This window comes from Trichomycterus rosablanca, chromosome 11 (genome assembly GCF_030014385.1).
Source record: "Trichomycterus rosablanca isolate fTriRos1 chromosome 11, fTriRos1.hap1, whole genome shotgun sequence".
NCBI classification, from domain to species: domain Eukaryota; kingdom Metazoa; phylum Chordata; class Actinopteri; order Siluriformes; family Trichomycteridae; genus Trichomycterus; species Trichomycterus rosablanca.
Window position 1 is genome coordinate 3,032,096 of NC_085998.1, and position 23,359 is coordinate 3,055,454.

At 41.0% G+C, this 23,359-nt stretch overlaps 1 protein-coding gene across 1 annotated transcript in view; it reads left to right on the forward strand.

Annotated features, from left to right (window-relative positions):
- mapk6 (mitogen-activated protein kinase 6) overlaps positions 1-18,045 on the forward strand; it is a 33,370-nt gene extending 15,325 nt beyond the window's left edge. The window contains exons 3-7 of the mRNA XM_063004807.1: positions 4,584-4,728; positions 6,429-6,593; positions 7,054-7,255; positions 9,152-9,785; positions 14,814-18,045. Of these exons, the coding sequence (XP_062860877.1) occupies positions 4,584-4,728; positions 6,429-6,593; positions 7,054-7,255; positions 9,152-9,785; positions 14,814-15,161 (1,494 nt within the window). The 3' untranslated portion in view covers positions 15,162-18,045. The remainder of the gene's footprint in view (positions 1-4,583; positions 4,729-6,428; positions 6,594-7,053; positions 7,256-9,151; positions 9,786-14,813) is intronic.
- The last annotated feature ends 5,314 nt before the right edge of the window (positions 18,046-23,359 follow it).

The following is a 23,359-nucleotide window of genomic DNA, read 5'->3' on the forward strand; positions in this document are numbered from 1 at the left end:
TTTATTTCTGTTGGAAGCTTTATTTATTTGAGACGAAAATATCTGGTGATTAGTTAGACACCTAATCTGAAATCAGCACCATCATAAAAAAGTGGCAGTGACCTGGCTCAGTCGTGTTTTCTTCTTAGCTTTGGTCTAATTGACTCAGTATCGGTTAAGATGTAAGATCAGTAGAGATGGGACGATCGATCGGCTACGAATCGGTATCGGCCGATTTTTAATCAAAATATGCGATCGGCGATATTTCCTAAAAGTAGCCGATCCGATCGAGTGATATATAAAGATCACGTTAAGTTAACAGCTCAGTGGATCGATCCAGACTTTGAGCTACGAAGCACCAACCATCGCATCACCATTCATCAACCATCGTACAGAAACCATCGTGAAAGCTCTTACGATGTAATTTTGCTGATTGAAATATTTACTTTAAAAAGATAATTCAACCCGGTCACATCTGAGTCGATTCTATCAGCACGTTATATAAACTCCTGGTTCACTTTGGTAAATCGTGAGCGGTTCTTACTTGTGATGTAGATGAGAACAGAAAACGTTACAGAGCCAATCAGAGGCAAAAGTTTATTCATTACCAAATTCGTTAGTTCAGGATCATCTGCTGAACTTTTAGAAAACTTTTAGCTCCTTAGACGGAACGAGTCTGACTCGGTTACAGATCTGTGGTAATATCAGTGTAATGAAGCTTTATAATGTAAGAGAGTCACACAGAATGTTCTGTAGTAGCTGGTGTTTATTTAAAACCACGACATTTAATTAATAACAGTAAACACGGAGAGATAACCGAGAAGAGAAACTTACGCTTCACATAAAAACTAATCAACTCATGAATCAATGAATCACTTATAGCGATACTGTGAACAAAGCGTCTCTTCTAAAGGCACAAACACACACACACACGCGCTGCTCCGGTTTATCTTTACTGTGAGGCCCCCCCCCCCGATCGGAATCGGCTATCGGCCGATGTCCCTGAAAGGAGATCGGAATCGGTGCCAAAAACCCCGATCGGTCCATCTCTAAAGATTAGTGCTTAAACCACAAGCTCCTGATTTTTCTGATTTACTAATGCCTGACATTTGCTGATACCATTATTGCTCTGATATCTTTACTGGATCAAAGCAGCTTCATATAGATTCTTACCTGTAGCCAATTTAGCTTTTTATTAGCATTAAACCATTTTAACTAAATTCTATTGGCTATTGTAAAGTGCCAAGTAAAGTGCGTGTGTGCGTGGGAACATGGCCCGGTTCCCAGGAATGTTCCTGTACAAAAAGGCCGGACTGGAATGTGCGTAAATACTGGCCTCAGGTAATCTGGTTAAGAGTGGTTTTGATTATTACTGGGCCTTACGCAATGCCTAAAGCCTTTTACGTCATCAGTGCAGAAGATTTAAAACCGGACTCGATTAGCAGAGCTACCAATAAAATGGGGCTTCGGTTTCGGAACGGTTTGTTCACCTGACTGCATATAAAACGTTCTGATTTCTTTTAACACTTAATGACTCTCGGTTTGTTTCATAAGTATAACGAAAGAGGATATGATTAATCTAGTCTTCAAATAAAGGAAAAATGATGTTGAGTAATAAAGTGCCATAGTTTGCTTTAAATCCCTGCGTTAGGGTTTACAGATTGGTTGTATTAATAAGGTAGCACCCTCCTGTTGGAAATGCCGTCGTTCACATTGTGCTCATTTGAGGCTGTGATCTTTTATTCATTTGTTTATAATGATCATGCGGCTCAAACAACAGATGCAAGGTTCGATGATCAAGGTTTGTCCCCGTGTGTGTGTGTTTACGCCTGCTTTTGTTAGTCGGGTTAGTTAAACAGGTTCTCAGAAGTGCGTCAGTGCTTTTAAGGGTGCATCAGAGGACAGGAGACCAAAATAGCACCTTAAAACGCATCCATCCACAGAGGTGCTTCACATTCTGAAATCTTTCAACGACATCGATGAGCAGCTGTGTGTCTCATTTCCTTTTTCTTTTTACTTTCACCCGAGAAGGTTCAAGCCCTGTGTTTGTGTGAGCGAGCCGTGAAACTAGATCACCTCTGAAATTGGCTAACGCACAGCACAGCTTTTGCTTATGTGATCTAGCTTTGTCCTTTTTCTTTCTCTTTATTCTGGCTTCATCTTGTCTTTGAAGTAAATTAAATGATTTACGTTTTTTCCTAACTGGCTTAGCTCCGGTTATGAAACCTGCTTTTTGTAATGCCATGAACTCCACAGCCTCGGATAGTATTACGCTGGGTTTTATTGTCCGCAAAGTATATTTAAATCTGCCATTCGTGCTCGGTGTGGGATGATGTAGTGCTGTACAACATGATGAAATCATATTGCTAATCTATTAAATGATGCCACAGTTATCGGGTTTGAGTCAGTGCTTCCAATCATTAATGATACTCGGATTGGCAAGCAGCTGATTGGATATGATTTTTGTTTAGCGCAGATGCAAGTTTTGGCAAATTTCTTTGTTTTTATGGTTAGTTATTACCTTTTAATTCTGTAATTACGACCCAAGGCATTGAACAAAGCATTTTTTCATCGACTGCCTTATCCTGTTCATGGTGGCAATTGTTTTGCCAGGAAACACTGGGCGCAAGGCAGGAACACTCATCACAGGTCTTTGTTGCCCTCAAGAACCCAGACTCCAGTGGTGGTGGGCTACCATAATAGAGCGCTGTGCCCCCCCCCCCAAGCGCCCACCTATGCAACTTTTAACTTGATTAAATGAAAATACATGACAATCATGTAGACTTATTACATTTAGGACAGTTAGACTAAAACAAAAGATGATAAATGCTCTGGCTGGAAGAAGTTCAGTGTTCAGAATGTACATTTTAAACAACGCTGGGTCTTTTTAATTGGTTTAATGTGGCTAGCAATGAAGCAAGATGCGCCGTTATAACACGGTGTCCTCTTTCAACACTGTCCCATCGAGCTAAATATCCTAATCATTTCTGTTAAAACCGTTATGACGTCTGACCATCTGATCTATGGGTGAGAACATTGGCTTAGTGTGTACCGGTGTGCCTGTTGATAGAACGTCAAGGTTAGTCGGACTTTGGTATGAAGTCAAAATTCTCTTTCAAGCACCGATGAGTGAGGTGTCGGACAGTTAGCCAATCAGTATAAACTGTAAATAGTAGATTTTGTTTAAAAGTGATGGCATTGAGGATTTCGTTGTGTATAAGGTTGTTAACGTTTTCATTAATGTGGTTTTACTTTCGTTTGCAGGGTAGCATGAACATTGTGACGTGTAAGAATGTTAAAGTGCTGCGTTTTATTTTTTATTATATTTCCAAACCCCAGTGTACATCAGTGCCGGGAGCGATGGAACGCCGGTCTGTTTGAGTTTCCAAACAAACATATTTACTTATCAGATGCTGGAAATTACGTCACGTGCCATCTGCATTTTCTGTTTCCTGTTGGCACTGCGCCTCCCCCTTCTAGAAGCTTCTATAGCTCTGAACTGGGGTTTATTCTGGTCTGTGACACGTTTGACATTTGATGTGTGAGGTGTCATCTCCCCTCCACCCCAATACCAGTCAATCAGACCCGACTTTCCACAGTTCTGATTGTGTGGTGTGGCTCTATTACTTAATCGAATACTGAGAATGATTCACACTTAATTTGTCTCCCCCTCACCCACGAGAATTACACCGATGGGGCATAACATTATGACCACCTTTTTGTTTCTACACTCACTGTCCATTTTATCAGCTCCACTTACCATATAGAAGCACTTCGTAGTTCTACAATTACTGACTGTAGTCCATCTGTTTCTCTACATACATTTTTAACCTCCTTTCACCCTGTTCTTCAATGGTCAGGACCACCACAGAGCAGGTATTATTTAGGTGGTGGGTCATTCTCAGCACTGCAGTGACACTGACATGGTGGTGGTGTGTTAGTGTGTGTTGTGCTGGTTTGAGTTTTTAAACACCGTGTCCACTCACTGTCCACTCTATCAGACACTCCTACCTAGTCGCTCCACCTTGTAGATGTAAAGTCAGAGACGATCGCTCATCTATTGCTGCTGTTTGAGTCGGTCATCTTCTAGACCTTCATCAGTGGTCACAGGACGCTGCCCACGGGGCGCTGTCGGCTGGATATTTTTGCTTGGTGGACTATTCTCAGTCCAGCAGTGACAGTGCTGCTGTGTCTGATCCACTCATACCAGCACAACACACACTAACACACCACCACCATGTCAGTGTCACTGCAGTGCTGAGAATGATCCACCACCTAAATAATACCTGCTCTGTGGTGGTCCTGACCATTGAAGAACAGTCTGTAAAGCATGTAGAGAAACAGATGGACTACAGTCAGTAATTGTAGAACTACAAAGTGCTTCTATATGGTAAGTGGAGCTGATAAAATGGACAGTGAGTGTAGAAACAAGGAGGTGGTTTTAATGTCTTGGTTAATCGGTGTATACTGTAATAAAATAAACGCAACCTAAAAACTGCTTTGGGACTCCTGGACTTTATTGGTGTGCTGTGACCCTCATTTACAGCTCTGTTTGTCTTTATTAGACTCTGAATAACCGTTATGTTTCCTTCCGTTTTTCTTAGGGTCATCTGTCGGAGGGCCTGGTCACTAAGTGGTACCGTTCCCCTCGTCTTCTCCTGTCCCCCAATAACTACACTAAAGCCATCGACGTGTGGGCGGCCGGCTGCATCTTCGCAGAGATGCTCACAGGAAAAACTCTCTTTGCAGGTCAGAATCTTACAAGCATTTATTTCCTCCCATTGATTCTTCAGGCAGTTTTTACACTCCGATGTTTTGTTAACAAAACTGAAACTTTGCCCCGATCAAGAATGAAAGCTGTTTTTTTTTTTTTAAGGTCAGGGTTCAGTAAACCGAGATCTGATCCGCTTGAGAACACAGTTCTAATAACGCCATCTGCTTACGGGACACAATAGCCTCCTTATTATATTTCATTCTGAAGTTATTAAAGATGCGGTATACAGTTTGTGTAGTAGCAGTCGTGTGCGTTTGTATGACTTACAGCTCACTCAGAGTATTACTGCAGTGCTACTATAAGCACTTCTGGCTTGTCTTTATTAAGAAAGAACAAAATCGAGTGCAAAACTTTGACTAGATGCCTACACAGATATGATCGGCTGTGTCTGAGGGTGGGATGAAGCGGTTCCTCATTTCTGCTGCACTTGCGGCCTCTGCTGGCTGGTCGAGACGCTGCACTGAGCTGTGGAATGACTGTGACTCTCGGTACATGATACTGATCCCTGTGTGGGAGGAAAAGGTGCTTAGCTGGGTGATTGGATACAACTAGGGCAAATGCATTAAAAATAAATCAAACAAGGCCGTCTTACGTTACGTTACGTAACTCTTACATAAGTCTTCTATCCCTATTAAGCAACTGTTTAAAACCTTTAGTCAAATGAAGTGAGAGCAAATCTGCAAATTTACTCGCTCTTGTTCAGAAGATCCCACACTCATAACCCAAAACACAACAGAGAACGACTACATACACTGATCAGCCATAACATTAAAACCACCTCCTCGTTTCCACACTCACTGTCCATTTTATCAGCTCCACTTACCATATAGAAGCACTTTGTAGTTCTACAATTACTGACTGTAGTCCATCTGTTTCTCTGCATGCTTTGTTACCCCCTTTCACCCTGTTCTTCAATGGTCAGGACCCCCACAGAGCAGGTATTATTTAGGTGGTGGATCATTCTGACACTGACATGGTGGTGGTGTGTTAGCACAGCAGCGCTGCTGGAGTTTTTAAACACCTCACTGTCACTGCTGGACTAAGAATCGTCCACCAACCAACAATAAATCCAGCCAACGGCGCCCCGTGGGCAGCGTCCTGTGACCACTGATGAAGGTCTAGAAGATGAGCAGCAATAGATGAGCGATCGTCTCTGACTCTACATCTACAAGGTGGACCGACTAGGTAGGAGTGTCTAATAGTGTGGACAGTGAGTGGACACGGTGTTTAAAAAGTTATAAGCAGGGTAAAAAGGCATGTAGAGAAACAGGTAGACTACAGTCAGTAATTGTAGAATTACAAAGTGCTTCTATATGGTAAGTGGAGCTGATAAAATGGACAGTGAGTGTAGAAACAAGGAGGTGGTTTTAATGTCATGGCCAGTCAGTGTATGTCCAAAACATTATAAGAAATCCTTATCTAAGATGATACAGAAATTCATTAATGTAAGACTGAAAACATAAATATATACGAATTTCTGCCGTGATTATTACAAAGATGATAACGTTAAAAAACAAACAAACTTTTCCTTGTTCCACAAGTTTAAAGCTTAACATAGATCGTAATGCAGTGCCTGACAAAGCCTCATCATGCAGTGACTGTTGGACCTGACCGCGTTCCTTCTTTCTGTATCTGTAACCTGTCCTGCCTGTTTCTAAACCTCATGTTCCTGTAGGTGCTCACGAGTTAGAGCAGATGCAGCTGATCCTGGAGTCGATCCCTGTGATCCACGACGAGGACAGACAGGAGCTGCAGAGCGTCATACCGGTGTTCATTAAGAACGACATGTCCATACCACACACTCCGCTCGCCAAACTGCTGCCGGGAGTCAGCGCCGAGGGTTCGTATCACACACACACACACGCACCTTCATTCATGGACTTGTTCAGTGTCTTTGGGGTGTCTGCTGTAAACCTGAGCGGTGTTCATGACCTGGCCTTGTGTCCTACAGCTCTCTATGTGAAAAAGAAATCTTATCTAAGAGAGCTTTTTTACTTTAACCCTTTACATCCTAACACATTGTATAGGCAGGTGTGGGGTGTGGTGTATTTATTTGCTTAGATTTGCATTTGTTTAATGGTGATTGTACTTTTTTTGAATGTCTTGGCCCCTTCCGATGGCCTAGATGTTCCTGACAGTTCCCCTCAGGTATTAAGATATAGTACTTTTGACTAAATAATAAGCTTGTATATATATGATGATGCATCTGGTTCATTACTACACACCTCTTCTTTACAGGTACAAGTTTAGGCTTTAGTTCAGCCTCCAGACTTCATTTCTGCTCTGCATTTTTGTCACAGCTCTGGATTTCCTGGAGAAGATTCTGACCTTCAATCCAATGGACCGTCTAACGGCCGAGGAGGCTCTGTCTCACCCGTACATGAGCGACTACTCGTTCCCCCTGGACGAGCCCGTCTCGTCTCACCCGTTCCACATCGAGGACGAAGTGGACGATATTCTGCTGATGGACGAGAGTCACAGCCACATCTACAACTGGGACAGGTAACACGCAGCACCGCTGAATCAGAAGACTGCTGTAGGAACTGTTAATTAGCCTGATTGTAACTTGGATCATTGTTTGAGGTTGCTTGAGGTCAGGGCTCAGTGCAGGCCACGCCTTTCTGGACCTTACTTTGTGCCGTGCTAAAATTGGCACCTCCTCTAAAGTGTTGCCACAAAGGGGAAGCATAAGATGTATTTTTGACACCACACATACTGACAGAACGCCCTAAATACACCAAGGAGAGACGACAAGTACACACGCCCTGCAGTCATAAAAATGCAAATATAAAATGGCCCAAATTACTGTATAAAGACGAGATAAAATGAGGAGACAAAAACATAATACCTATCTTACCATAAAATGACACATACGTGTTAAACATGGTGTTAAAATCCAAATAAATAAATAATTCTCGACACCTGATAGCAACGTGTGGAGATGGAACACCTGAACTTAGTAATAAGAGGGGGTGTCCAAATATTTTTGGCTGTGTATGTTGTGTGTTTCTCTTTCCTGTCTGTCTGTCTATCCGTCTGTCTATCTATCTATCTATCTATCTATCTATCTATCTATCTATCTATCTATCTATCTATCTATCTATCTATCTATCTATCTATCTATCCTGTATATCTGTATCTATCTATCTGTCTGTCTGTCTGTCTATCTATCTATTTGTATATCTGTCTGTCTGTCTCTGTCTATCTGTATATCTGACTGTATCTAAGTATCTATTTGTATATCTGTCTGTCTGTCTCTATCTATCTATCTATCTCTATCTATCTATCTATCTATCTATCTATTTGTATATCTATCTATCTATCTATCTATCTATCTATCTATCTGTATATCTGTCTGTCTCTGTCTATCTGTATATCTGTCTGTCTGACTGTATCTAAGTATCTATTTGTATATCTGTCTGTCTGTCTGTCTCTCTATCTATCTATCTATCTATCTATCTATCTATCTATCTATCTGTATATCTGTCTGTCTGTCTGTCTATCTATCTATCTGTTTATCTGTCTGTCTGTCTGTATATCTGTCTGTCTGACTGTATCTAAGTATCTATTTGTATATCTATCTATCTATCTCTATCTATCTATCTATCTATCTATCTATCTATCGTCTGTCTGTCTGTATCTATCTATCTATCTGTATATCTGTCTGTCTCTGTCTATCTGTATATCTGTCTGTCTGACTGTATCTAAGTATCTATTTGTATATCTGTCTGTCTGTCTCTATCTATCTATCTATCTATCTATCTATCTATCTATCTATCTATCTATCTATCTATCTATCTATCTATCTATCTATCTATCTATCTGTATATCTGTCTGTCTGTCTATCTATCTATCTATCTGTATATCTGTCTGTCTCTGTCTATCTGTATATCTGTCTGTCTGACTGTATCTAAGTATCTATTTGTCTATCTATCTATCTATCTATCTATCTATCTATCTATCTATCTATCGTCTGTGTGTCTGTCTGTCTGTCTGTTTATCTATCTGTCTGTCTATCTGTATATCTGTCTGTCTGACTGTCTGACTATCTATCTATGTATCTATTTGTATATCTGTCTATCTGTCTCTCTATCTGTCTGTCTGTGTCTGTCTAACTATCTATCTATCTATCGTCTGTCTGTATCTGTCTGTCTGACTGTATCTACAGTATCTATCTATGTATCTGTTTGTCTATCTATCTATCTATCTATCTATCTATCTATCTATCTATCTATCTATCTATCTATCTATCTGTCTATCTATCTGTCTTTACATACAATGAAAATGAGTTTTAGTCGTATCCAGTTCCCAGAACATAGGGGTGTCCAGATACTTTTGGCTGTGTAGTGTGTATGTTTTTGTGTACCTGTAGTACATTCTTTCCTGTTCCTCTCACAGGTACCACGAGAGTCAGTTCTCCGAGCCCGAGTGGCATCTGCAGGGCGCGGTGGAGATGGAGGAGGTGCAGCGCGACCCTCGCGCCATGTCCGACATCACCGACGACGAGGAGGCGCAGCTGGACCCGCGCAAGTACGGCGACGCCGACGGCGAGAAGTTCCTGGACGAGCCGCCCTTCGACTTCGCGCTCGGCCAGCGGCGCGACGAGAGCGGCCATCACGAAAACAAGTACTGCGAGCTGGAGTGCGGCCACACGTGCAACTACAAGGCCGCGAGCCAATCCTACCTGGATAACCTGATCTGGCGGGAGAGCGAAGTCAACCACTACTACGAGCCCAAGCTCATCATCGACCTGTCCAACTGGAAAGAGCAGCAGAGCAAAGAGAGAGGAGACCGCAAGAGCAAGAGCAAGTGTGAGAAGAACGGCCTGGTCAAAGCTCAGCTGGACAAAGAGAAGCACCAGAACCAGCACAGCCAGGGCTTCGACTTCGACTCCTTCATCGCCGGCACCATCCAGCTCAGCCTGCAGCCCGAGACCAGAGAGATCGGCCGTCTGAACGAGCTCAACGAGCTCAACAACTCCGTCTTACAGCTCGGCAAAACGGCCAGTCAGGAGAAAGATGAGAAATGCCAGGTAGAGTCCAGACAACATCTCATATAGAGCCGTCTGTCATTGTTTACATCCCTATACATTTCCTTAGGGATTAATAAAGTGCATATCTCTCTCTCTCTGGATATCTGTCTGTCTGACTATCTCTCTCTGGCTATCTGTCTATTTATCTTTCTGTCTGTCTATCTGTCTGTCTGACTATCTTTCTGTCTGTCTATCTGTCTCTGTCTGTTTATCTGTCTGGCTGACTATCTGTCTATCTACAGTATACAGTGTATCACAAAAGTGAGTACACCCCTCACATTTCTGCAGATATTTAAGTATATCTTTTCATGGGACAACACTGACAAAATGACACTTTGACACAATGAAAAGTAGTCTGTGTGCAGCTTATATAACAGTGTAAATTTATTCTTCCCTCAAAATAACTCAATATACAGCCATTAATGTCTAAACCACCGGCAACAAAAGTGAGTACACCCCTAAGAGACTACACCCCTAAATGTCCAAATTGAGCACTGCTTGTCATTTTCCCTCCAAAATGTCATGTGACTCGTTAGTGTTACTAGGTCTCAGGTGTGCATAGGGAGCAGGTGTGTTCAATTTAGTAGTACAGCTCTCACACTCTCTCATACTGGTCACTGAAAGTTCCAACATGGCACCTCATGGCAAAGAACTCTCTGAGGATCTTAAAAGACGAATTGTCGCGCTACATGAAGATGGCCAAGGCTACAAGAAGATTGCCAACACCCTGAAACTGAGCTGCAGCACAGTGGCCAAGATCATCCAGCGTTTTAAAAGAGCAGGGTCCACTCAGAACAGACCTCGCGTTGGTCGTCCAAAGAAGCTGAGTGCACGTGCTCAGCGTCACATCCAACTGCTGTCTTTGAAAGATAGGCGCAGGAGTGCTGTCAGCATTGCTGCAGAGATTGAAAAGGTGGGGGGTCAGCATGTCAGTGCTCAGACCATACGCCGCACACTACATCAAATTGGTCTGCATGGCTGTCTCCCCAGAAGGAAGCCTCTTCTGAAGTCTCTACACAAGAAAGCCCGCAAACAGTTTGCTGAAGACATGTCAACAAAGGACATGGATTACTGGAACCATGTCCTATGGTCTGATGAGACCAAGATTAATTTGTTTGGTTCAGATGGTCTCAAGCATGTGTGGCGGCAATCAGGTGAGGAGTACAAAGATAAGTGTGTCATGCCTACAGTCAAGCATGGTGGTGGGAATGCCATGGTCTGGGGCTGCATGGGTGCAGCAGGTGTTGGGGAGTTACATTTCATTGAGGGACACATGAACTCCAATATGTACTGTGAAATACTGAAGCAGAGCATGATCCCCTCCCTCCGGAAACTGGGTCGCAGGGCAGTGTTCCAGCATGATAATGACCCCAAACACACCTCTAAGACGACCACTGCTTTATTGAAGAGGCTGAGGGTAAAGGTGATGGACTGGCCAAGCATGTCTCCAGACCTAAACCCAATAGAACATCTTTGGGGCATCCTCAAGCGGAAGGTGGAGGAGCGCAAAGTCTCGAATATCCACCAGCTCCGTGATGTCGTCATGGAGGAGTGGAAAAGCATTCCAGTGGCAACCTGTGAAGCTCTGGTAAACTCCATGCCCAGGAGAGTTAAGGCAGTTCTGGGAAATAATGGTGGCCACACAAAATATTGACACTTCAGGAACTTTCACTAAGGGGTGTACTCACTTTTGTTGCCGGTGGTTTAGACATTAATGGCTGTATATTGAGTTATTTTGAGGGAAGAATAAATTTACACTGTTATATAAGCTGCACACAGACTACTTTTCATTGTGTCAAAGTGTCATTTTGTCAGTGTTGTCCCATGAAAAGATATACTTAAATATCTGCAGAAATGTGAGGGGTGTACTCACTTTTGTGATACACTGTATATATATCTCTGTCTGTCTTTGTCTCTTTGTCTATTGATTAATCTGTATCTGTCTGTATATCTGGTTATCTGTGTCTGTCTTTCCCTGTCTATCTGTATATTTATCTGTATAGCTATCTGTATGTCTGTCTGACTATGTATCTGTCTGTCTGACTATCTGACTATATATCTATCTATATCTGACTAGCTATCTATTTATCTGTCTATCTTTCTGTCTGTCTGTCTATCTATCTATCTATCTATCTATCTGTCTGTCTATCTATCTATCTATCTATCTATCTATCTATCTATCTATCTATCTATCTATCTATATCTGTCTGTCTATATCTATCTATCTATATCTGTCTGTCTGTCTGTCTATCTATCTATCTATCTATCTATCTATCTATCTATCTATCTATCTATCTATCTATCTATATCTGTCTGTCTGTCTATATCTATCTATCTATCTATCTATCTATCTATCTATCTATCTATCTATATCTGTCTGTCTGTCTATATCTATCTATCTATCTATCTATCTATCTATCTATCTATCTATCTATCTATATCTGTCTGTCTATATCTATCTATCTATCTATATCTGTCTGTCTGTCTGTCTGTCTGTCTATCTATCTATCTATCTATCTATCTATCTATCTATCTATCTATCTATCTATATCTGTCTGTCTGTCTGTCTATATCTATCTATCTATCTATCTATCTATCTATCTATCCATCTATCTATCTATCTATCTATTTATCTATCTATCTATCTATCTATCTATCTATCTATCTATCTATCTATTTATCTATCTATATCTGTCTGTCTGTCTATATCTATCTATCTATCTATCTATCTATCTATCTATCTATCTATCTATCTATCTATCTATCTATCTATATCTGTCTGTCTGTCTGTCTATATCTATCTATCTATCTATCTATCTATCTATCTATCTATCATCTATCTATCTATCTATCTATCCATCTATCTATCTATCTATCTATCTATCTATCTATCTATCTATCATCTATTTATCTATCTATCTATCTATCTATCTATCTATCTATCTATCTATCTATCTATCTATCTATCATCTATTTATCTATTTATCTATCTATCTATCTATCTATCTATCTATCTATCTATCTATCTATCTATCCATCTATCTATCCATCTATCTATCTATCTATCTATCTATCTATTTATCTATTTATCTATCTATCTATCTATCTATCTATCATCTATCTATCTATCTATCTATCATCTATTTATCTATTTATCTATCTATCTATCTATCTATCTATCTATCTATCTATCATCTATCTATCTATCTATCTATCTATCATCTATTTATCTATTTATCTATCTATCTATCTATCTATCTATCTATCTATCTATCTATCTATCCATCTATCTATCTATCTATCTATCTATCTGTCTATTTATCTATCTATATCTGTCTGTCTGTCTGTCTATATCTATCTATCTATCTATCTATCTATCTATCTATCTATATCTGTCTGTCTGTCTGTCTATATCTATCTATCTATCTATCTATCTATCTATCTATCTATCATCTATCTATCTATCTATCTATCTATCCATCTATCTATCTATCTATCTATCTATCTATCTATCTATCTATCTATCTATCTATCTATATCTGTCTGTCTGTCTGTCTGTCTGTCTATATCTATCTATCTATCTATCTATCTATCTATCTATCTATCTATCTATTTATCTATCTATATCTGTCTGTCTGTCTGTCTATATCTATCTATCTATCTATCTATCTATATCTGTCTGTCTGTCTGTCTGTCTATATCTATCTATCTATCTATATCTATTCATCTATCTATCTATATCTGTCTGTCTGTCTATATCTATCTATCTATATCTGTCTGTCTGTCTATATCTATCTGTCTGTCTGTCTATATCTATGTCTGTCTGTCTATATCTATCTGTCTGTCTGTCTGTCTGTCTATATCTATCTATCTATCTCTCTCTCTGTCTGTATCTGTCTGTCTATATCTATCTGTCTATATCTATCTGTCTGTCTGTCTGTCTATATCTATCTATCTCTCTCTCTCTCTGTCTGTCTGTCTGTCTATATCTATCTATCTGTCTGTCTGTCTGTCTATATCTATCTACCTATCTCTCTCTCTGTCTGTCTGTCTGTCTGTCTGTCTATATCTATCTATCTATCTATCTATCTATCTATCTATCTATCTATCTATCTATCTATCTATCTATCTATCTATCTATCTATCTATCTATCTAATCTATCCATCTATCTATCTTTACATGCAGTGAAAATGAGTTTGTCTTTCAGTAGGCTAGTATCGCCTCTACTGCTGCAGACCACTTTTGACCAATGAGGGCCGTGACTAAATATTGTCCATTAACAGATTCATTTTCATCCATCGCTTTATACTGGTCAGGGTCGTGGTGCGTACGGTTTAATTCTGAATCACTGGGTCCAAGGCCTGGACACGACCTGTCCGCCGCAGGGCTTTGGCCCCAATCCTAACCCTAGATCAGGGATGGGAAAACCTTTTGTCTCAAGAGCCACTCTTGGTTTTAAAGTTTAATAAACAGGCCGGGCCAGCAGCAGATGTGAGGGGATGAACTTGTATAAATTACATGTAAAATTCATTACCTAAAGATCAAAGAGTAAATATTAAAAACCTACCTGCATTATTCAGTTTCAGTGGGCTTCAATAAAGGTCAGTAGTGTCTGGAGTGCGTCATCATGGGGAATTAACTGAAACGCCGGGTACTGCAGGAAAAAGGAGAAATGCGGTCTTTAGGACAATTTTTGTAGATGCCTAATAGGCTGAATTAAACAGCCTATTGGGCTGCAGTTTGCCCACCACTGCCCTAGATGCCTGGCAGGCCGATAGCACCACTGAGATTTTCCTCTTTGCTTTGTTTCTTTTTATGCTCTCTCTCTCCCCCTCTCTCCCTCTCTCTCTCCCCCTCTCTCCCTCTCTCTCTCTCTCTTTTACCCTTTGTAGATTTTTTTAAGCATTAAGCTCAGAAAATCAAACCCATCTTTAACATTCATGTCTAAATTCGGAGCACGTATTTTGTCTAAGCTGATTAAAAAGCCGCGTATGCATCCAGGCTCATCACTATTCTGTCCGCGGCAGGTGAACCTGGCGCAGCAGTGCCCGTGGGAGAGCTGCGGTAACGAGAGCTGCCTGATCGACGAGGCCTGCTGGGACGAACAGAAAGACGAGGGAGGTTACGGAGGAGGATACACCAGCTACCTAGACCGCCTCTTCAGCAAAAAAGAAGAAGAAAACACCCCCGTCACTCCGCTCGAAGCCCCTCCAGACCCCGAGGGCCCGAAAGACGACCCGGCCCCCAGGCTAAACGGCGAGATCGTGCTCGAGTCGCTGGGCTTCGACGCCAAGAGATCCCTGCAGGCTCACGTCAAGCGCTCGCCCCAGATCGCCCACAAAACCTACAGCAGCATCCTGAAACACCTGAACTGATGAACTTCACCCGGGTGCGGAGCGATAACCGGGGATATGATGCATCACGATGTTAAAAACACACAATACCGTCACGATGGGGGGAATTTCACAAGCAGGCTACCTAGTTCGGGAGGGTTTGTGCTCCTTCAGGAATTTCCTTATGAATTCTGTGAACGTGCGAGCAGACGGGCGCAAATGAAATCGGATTTATACTTGAGCTTTTCTCTACATGTGACTCTCCTGTGTTAGGGGCACAAACGCTGCACAAAACGCTCCCAAATCCTTCCCTGCTGACGGTATCATTTCAAGTATTTAATATCGTGATGCGTGATATGATCGGTTATCGGTCGTTCACGCCCGTTCTCCGAGCGAGCGACAGGAGCCGGGCGTGTGCGTATTCTATTTTATTTCTAGGATTTACGTTAGCGAGTTATTTTACTTGAATCATTTCAGAATTTTTTTTTACACACGGCTACTTTTTAATTTTTGTCGTTCCTAGACCGTCGAGTTCGCCAAGAGCTTCAGTGTTCGCGTCTCGGGTTCCGGAAAAAGGAAGAACGAACACGATAAATAAAGAAACCTGCATACCGTTTGCACACAGCGTACTGTAGATTCATACGTAGTAGAAAATGAAATGAAATACAATAAGGAACAGGATTAAATTTGGGGTTGGGACGGGGGGGACCGGAGATAAAACGACGCAGGAGGAAACCATGCACTAAACCTTTTGTTATTTTGGCCAGACGCTGGCCTTCAAAACTGACACATCAAGCTGTACGATGCTTTGTTTTATTTTTGTTTGTTTTATAATGTATTGATTCTGTATTTATGCAGGTATTGATTTTACCCGACTTTATTTCAGTGAGGCCCTGCAGTCTGTTCAACAATCCACTGTTTTTCCACTGTCCCATGATTTACAGAGTATTTTCCCGACCGCAATTTAAATCGAAGTTTGTTTGTCGGGGCTTTGTTTACTCACTAAACTACAATGATATTCCCCATACCTGAAGGAACCCTATTGTTTTTAAAAACCACAAGGCCCGTGTCGTCCATATTTCATCCTTTTTTTCCCCGGGGTTCTACATTCGCACCCTAAATTTCCCCTTGACCTGTCTAAGTTGGTGTGGTTTAATGATGAGAGCCACACAGCTCAGTTCCAAGGGTTCGAATCCCTGAAAGGGCTCTCAAGAAGTCACCAGGCAGTATCCTGGACTAGTAATCACTGCCAGGTTGCCACCGTTGGGCCCTTGAGCGAGGCCCTCAACCCTCAATTGAATACGGTCAAAGTATTGCAAGTTGCTTTGGATATAATTATGGAAGGGAGCCGCTCAGGTGGCGCAGCGGTAAAACACTGTAGCACACCAGAGCTGGGATCTCGAATACATCGTATCGAATCTCGGCTCTGCCACCTGGCTGCGTAAACGACGATCGACTGTCGTTCATAGGGTTAGGGGCCAGTCGGATCATGGGTCCTCATAACCGGTGCAATTAACGACCCCTGCTGGCTGATTGATGCCGCCTGCACAGGGCTGAGGAACGGCGCTGATCGGGGTGTGGCTCTCCGTGCACAGTGCTGATCGGTATATTTGAACTTGACTCGTGCAGTCTGTACTGAGCACGTGTCGGAGTTGAGAAGCGTCCTCAGTCAGCGGTGGAGGATGCAATCGGGGTAACTGGACACGACTAGATTAGGGGAGAAAATGGTGCAGGTCCCAGGCCTGGATCGATAGGAGGGTCGGGTCAGGAGGCGCATTCGGCGTTACAGCCGTCCTCAATCATATATGAGCAGGTTAAATATGTATGATCCGCTGTGGTGCCACCTTAAAGGATTGTTCATTTATTTATCCCTGTAGGTCTCCCTTACATTATATCAAGCCTACATTTGTAGATTTTAGTTAAATCTTTAAAGCGTATCAATATGAGTGGAATATAAACACCCACCCAATAAATGGGAATATATTTAATGCCCTAATTACTTAAATAATTAATATTTACCCTTCCATCTATTTAGGACCCTAATAAATATATATTAGTAGTTTTTAATCTCAGTCTAAAATGTAGATTTTTCACCCCCACTTTAAGTAAATGTGATTGTTGAAAATGAAATAGCAAAGCCTCACTGTGACTCTCTCTTTTGCCCCGCTCTGTTCTTTCTCCCGAGCTGCTGGTGACCCGGGCGTGGGTGCCAGCGGATCAGACGTCGTAGCCGTAGGTTATCTATCGTATGCGTGTTATCTACCTCAGAGGTAACAGTAGACCTGTCGAGTGTGTGTGTCGAGCGCCTCACACACTCGCCCGTTTCCCCGCTCGTGTCCCATCGCACGTCTGTGTTCCTTTCTCTTTTCGGTCGACGTTTTTTTTGCCATGGTGAAGTGTTAAGATCACTTATTTATTTAGAAACAAGTCGTCGTGATTATATATTTATTTTAATTGCGTTTTCTTCGTGACTCTAAATGGCGATCGAGGCATTGAACTTCCATCGTGTGTGTGTGTGTGTCTGGACGCTTTTTTTACGCTTCTCATTTCCAGCGTTGGTTCAGTCATTATTATTTGGATTAGATTTTTAAGGTGTAGGTGCTTCTGCAATTTCTGGAAATTTTGCTTTACAGGATCTGATGCGCCCGAGTCTTAATGTTTTTCTTTTTTTGAATAAACGTGCACTTGGAGTCGTGTGCATGGAAGAAAAACTGTGGAAGGTACATCGAACTGAAGTTAATGCTGAAGTATGTTTTCATTCTCCTTTGTTTTAACTGTATGTTTTTATTTTTGCCCAAACGAGCATGATTGGAATAGGTTACGGTTATAGCATGTAGTCGATCCGGACTTTTTTATTTTATCTTTAAGAATCGATACTCTGTTGGTTCCTTGTAAAATAATATTAATAAAATGGCCAGCAAAAGAATTTACTGCTCATGCTTCTTTTATTTCTTTAAAATATCTTTTTATATTTACAGCGTTTAATAATGACCCACAGGTTTGTGTTTAACAGTAACTAATATTAAAGGAGGAGCGATTTTCGGTATTATATGTGTATTAAAATTACACCAGCAGTATTTCTACTGTCCTGATAAGCAGAAACATTTCCAGATATTAACACATCAAACATGGACAAACAGCTTCATTGCTATACATATATACACACACACACACACACACACACATACAGTAGTGTTCAAAAAAATTGCAGTCCAACATCATTAACCTGATAAATCACTGTTTTTAGTAGAAGTTATATTTCTACATAGCAAAAAATTTACTTGAAAGTGTAGTAGAGTATTGAAAACAAAACAAACCCAACAATTAGGACATGCATGCTGCTCATTCTGAGTAATCGAAGCATTGATTGAAAGGGGCTTGTTCAAAATAATAGCAGTGAGGAGTTCAGTTGGTGAAAACGGGTGTCAATTTTGGCCCTTATTTAAGGTAGGAGGGGGGCAGATGTTGCACAGGTTGGTTATATCACATTTCCTTATGAATACTGGGTAAAATGGGTTGTTCCAGACATTGATCTGATGAACAGTGTACTTTGATAAAAAAGTTGATTGTAGAGGAAAAAACAAACAGAGAAGTGCAGCAAATTATTGGCTGCTCAGCTAAAATGATCTCAAATGCCTTGAAGTGAAAACCAAAACCTGAAAGATGCGGAAGGAAGCGTGGAACTACTGTTCAAATGGATGGAAGAATAGCCAAAATGGCAAATACTCAGCCAATGATCACCTCCAGAAAGATCAAGGAACATCTGAAGTTATCAGTGAGTACAGAAGATGGTTAAGTAAAGCCGATTTACCAGCAAGAACTCCTGCAAAGTCCCGTTGTTAAGAAAAAGACGTCCTGAATGGGTTCAAATCTGCCAAGGAACACATTAACTAATCCAAAGAGAAATGGCTCAACATTTTGTGGACTGATGAAGCAAAATTGTTTTTTTTAGGTCTAGTGGCCGTAGACAGTATGTCTGACGCCCCTCGAGCACTGAATTCAAGCCACAGTACACTGTGAAGACAGTAAAGCATGGTGGTACAAAATGATGATATGAGGATGTTTCTCATACCATGGTGTTACACCTATTTATTACATACGAGGGATCATGGATCAGTTTAAATATATCAGAATACTTGAGGAGATCATGTTGCTCTATGTCAAAGAAGAAATGTCCTTAAAATGGGTGTTTCAACATGACAATGACCCAAAACATCTTGGTTACAGACAAACAAGATTGAGGTAATAGAGTGGCCAGCACAATCCCCTGACCTCAATCCCAGAGAGAACTTGTGGGCTGAAATCTGAAACACGTTTTTTGAGGCGAAACCCAAAATTGCAGAAGAACTGTGGAATGTCGTCTAATCATCCTGGACTGGATACCTGTTCAGAAGTTGGTGGACTCCATGCAACACAGATCTCGGAAACAATTGTTATGCCACTAAATATTAGTTCAGTAATTTAAAGTAAAGTGAAACCTCAAACTTTTTCAGTTTATAGATACATTTTTTGAGTTTTTAAAGAAAAATGCTGCACCGCTATTATTTTGAACAGCCTAATATTCATTTTTCTAAACTTTCTGTAAAGGATTAACACAAACTGGCAAAATTTAGTTAATGTTTTGATTTAGAATTGAAAGTGGAGTATTTTCAGTGCATTTGCATTTATGGAAATAAAAGTTATTATAATGATTTTGTGCTTTATTCACTTTTTTTAAATCACTGCTATTTTTTTGAACACTACTGTTTACAGTGGTACCTCTAGATACGAGTTTAATTCGTTCCAGAGCCGAGCTCGTAAGTAGAACAGCTCGTATCTCGAACTAATTTTCCCCATGTAAAATAAAGGAAATAGAATTAATCCGTTCCAGCCCTCTGACAAGTCCCCAAAGTGTCGTAAATTATGAAAAAATACACGTTTTTAATTAAGAAAAACACATGTATAAACATATAAAACATAACAAAATAAATAAATAAAAGAAAAATGTATAAAAAAACAGTAAGAAAAATGTATAAAATACGTAATAATCAGTATTATTATAAAAAGCACGCCTTGCTCATGCTTTTCTATTATCTCTTGCTTTAACTCAATCGACATCATCCTCTTCTTCTTCTCGCCATTGTCACTTGCACTTACTATCTTGGGACCCATGAGAAGAACGGGATGAGGGGATGCTAGAGCATTGTGGGACCGAGGATTGTGGGAGCGAGTACTGTACTACTAGTAGTAGTAGTAGTAGTAGTAGTAGTAGTAGTAGTAGTAGTAGTAGTAGTACTAGTAGTACTAGTAGTAGTAGTAGTAGTAGTAGTAGTACTAGTAGTAGTAGTAGTGGTAGTAGTTGGGAAATTCCTTTGAAACGGCTCCCTTGCGCCGACGCGCAAACTAGCGGTAGCGTCCCCGAAGCTCCAGCCCGGCTCATATCTTGGATCTGGGCTCGTATCTAGAGCAGAAATTTTGTCCGAGCCTCTGCCCGGATCTCGAAAAGCTCGTATGTGGAGCAGCTCGTATCTAGAGGTACCACTGTATATATATAGAGAGAGAGTCATGATGCCCGGCCAAAATGTAAATAAAACATACGCTGTGTGGCCTAAAGTATTTGGACGCCTGATCATGAGCTTGTTGGGCGTCCTGTGTGTGGAGGGACAAGACTGACATGGATTGCTGTATCAAGGGTGACACGAGATGGAGGTCGTTGGAGAAGACTGTGCAGCCAACCATCACAAAGGCATTGTGGTGTAGTGACGTGACCTGTTATGCGGTGTTAGCAGCGGTTGGAGAGGGTGCACTTACTTTTTCACACCTCAGTATTCGATGTCGCTTTGCTTCTATACCAGCTCTTATTTTTATGGACGCTCATTGCTAACAGGTGTATAAAACCATACAATAGTTTTGGGAAGGCCCAACAAAGGATGACAAAATGATTTTACAAAATGCTTTTTATAATTGAATGGGCACAAATTCCCACAGGCACACTCCAGAATCCTCTAAAAGCTTATTTCCCTGAAGGTTAAAAGCTGTCTTATAGTTTTACACATCATAATGGCATGTCCAAATAGGTCATGTTTAGGTGTCCACATACTTTTGTGCATTCAGTGTACACACATGGCAGGTCTCACACACACACACACACACACACACACACACACACTGAAAAAGTGTGTGAATGGAAAATGGTACAAGCTACCCCAGCTGAGTACTAGTTTATTCATTAGTTCTCACACACCTGAGGTGAAGGTTCTACTGTGTGTGTGTGTGTGTGTGTGTGTGTGTGTGTGTGTGTGTGTGTGTGTGTGTGTGTGTGTGTGTGTGATGAACAGACAGGTGTGTTCCTCTCCACCACTCTGAGGGACGTTCACTCCCACAAGGACTCACTTTTCCACAATAGTTGCTAACAGGTGTAATAAATTAATCATATCAAAGAAATTATATACTTCCAGCTTTGCAGCAACAGTTTAGGGAAGGTCCTTTCCTATCCCTGTGTACAAAACGAGCTCTGTGAGGACATGAAGAAAAGCTCGGTTTAAATGAAAGAAGCTCCAGTGTCCTGCACAGAGCCCTCAGCCCTACTCAACAGCTCTGGGATGAACCGGAACACCAACTGAGGCTTTCATGATCAACATCAGTGCCCAGTGTATCCTGTTGGAACCGGACCCGCTGTGACCCTAACCAGGATAACACTGTTAATGTAAATAAAATGAAATAAAAAAGACCGTCAGTGCTGCTGATTCTTCAAACTTAAGATTTTGTCGCCATCTAGTGTCCAAATCTGAACATTAATTAACATGAACTGTAATCTAGTCCTGGATTTTACATTCAAACTAATTAAATAATAAACAATATTAAACAGAGAGACCTCTGTGTGATCTATTCAGCCTTTCACAAGACTCTGAAGGTTGTCTGTGTATGGGAATTTGTGCCCGTTAAGTCAAAAGAGCATTTTTATGGCTGGGCACTGATGTTGGTTGAAAAAGCCTCAAATGTACCTGTAAAAAATTTACCTATAAAAGATTTACCTGTAAAAAAATATTTACCTGTAAAAAATGTACCTGTATTTGATATATTAGGACCTTTTGTCCTGGATATCAATAATACTTCCCTAGCCACTGGTACTGTTCCAGCATGCTTTAAACATGCTGTAGTTACACCTCTGCTCAAAAAGCATAATCTTGATGCTACAGTGGTTAGTAACTATAGGCCGATTTCTAAATTACCATTCTTGGCTAAATTGCTGGAAAAGGTTGTATATTCTCAGCTTTTACCATTTTTAATTAAAGATGGTATTTTTGAGATTTTTCAATCTGGCTTTAAGTCTATGAACAGCACTGAATCTGCTCTTCTGAAGGTGACAAATGACTTACTACTTACTGTTGATGAGGGAAATTGTGCCATCCTCATTTTATTGGACCTCAGTTCTGCTTTTGATACTGTTGACCATGACATACTTGTTGGTCGCCTGGAAAAGTGGGTGGGGTTACAGGGAGAGGCCCTGAATTGGTTCATATCTTATTTTAAGAATAGAACCTTTTCAGTGAATATTAGCAGCTATTTCTCTTCTTCTGCTGATGTCTCTTGTGGTGTTCCACAAGGGTCCATACTAGGGCCCCTCCTTTTTTCTCTCTATATGCTGTCATTAGGTCAAATAATTAGGAAGCACAATGTCAGCTTTCACCTGTATGCTGATGACATACAGCTTTATCTTCCCATTAGACCAAATGACAATGGCTCGTTAATGTCTCTTAGCAGTTGTCTTGAGGACATAAAGAGGTGGATGGCTGATAATTTCCTTCAGCTGAATGAAAGTCAGAAATTATCATTTTTGGTGGTCCTCATCACATCAATAGTGTCTCCAATAACCTTGGTCACTTGTCTACATGTGTCAAAACATCTGTGAGAAATATTGGTGTTATCTTTGACTCTGACCTCAGATTTGATAAACAAATCAACTCCGTGATAAGGAATGGCTTCTTCCAGCTCAGAAATATTGTGAAGATTAAATCTTTTCTCTGCTATTCTGACCTGGAAAAAGTTATTCATGCATTCATTTCTGCAAGAATGGACTACTGTAATTCTCTGTATATTGGGATTAATCAGTCTCTGTTGCGGCGCTTGCAGGTGGTCCAGAATGCAGCAGCAAGGTTACTGACTAATACCAAGAAAAGAAACCATATTACACCCGTCCTCGCCTCACTACACTGGCTGCCTGTTCAGCACAGGATTCTTATGTATGCTTGTTCGATGTA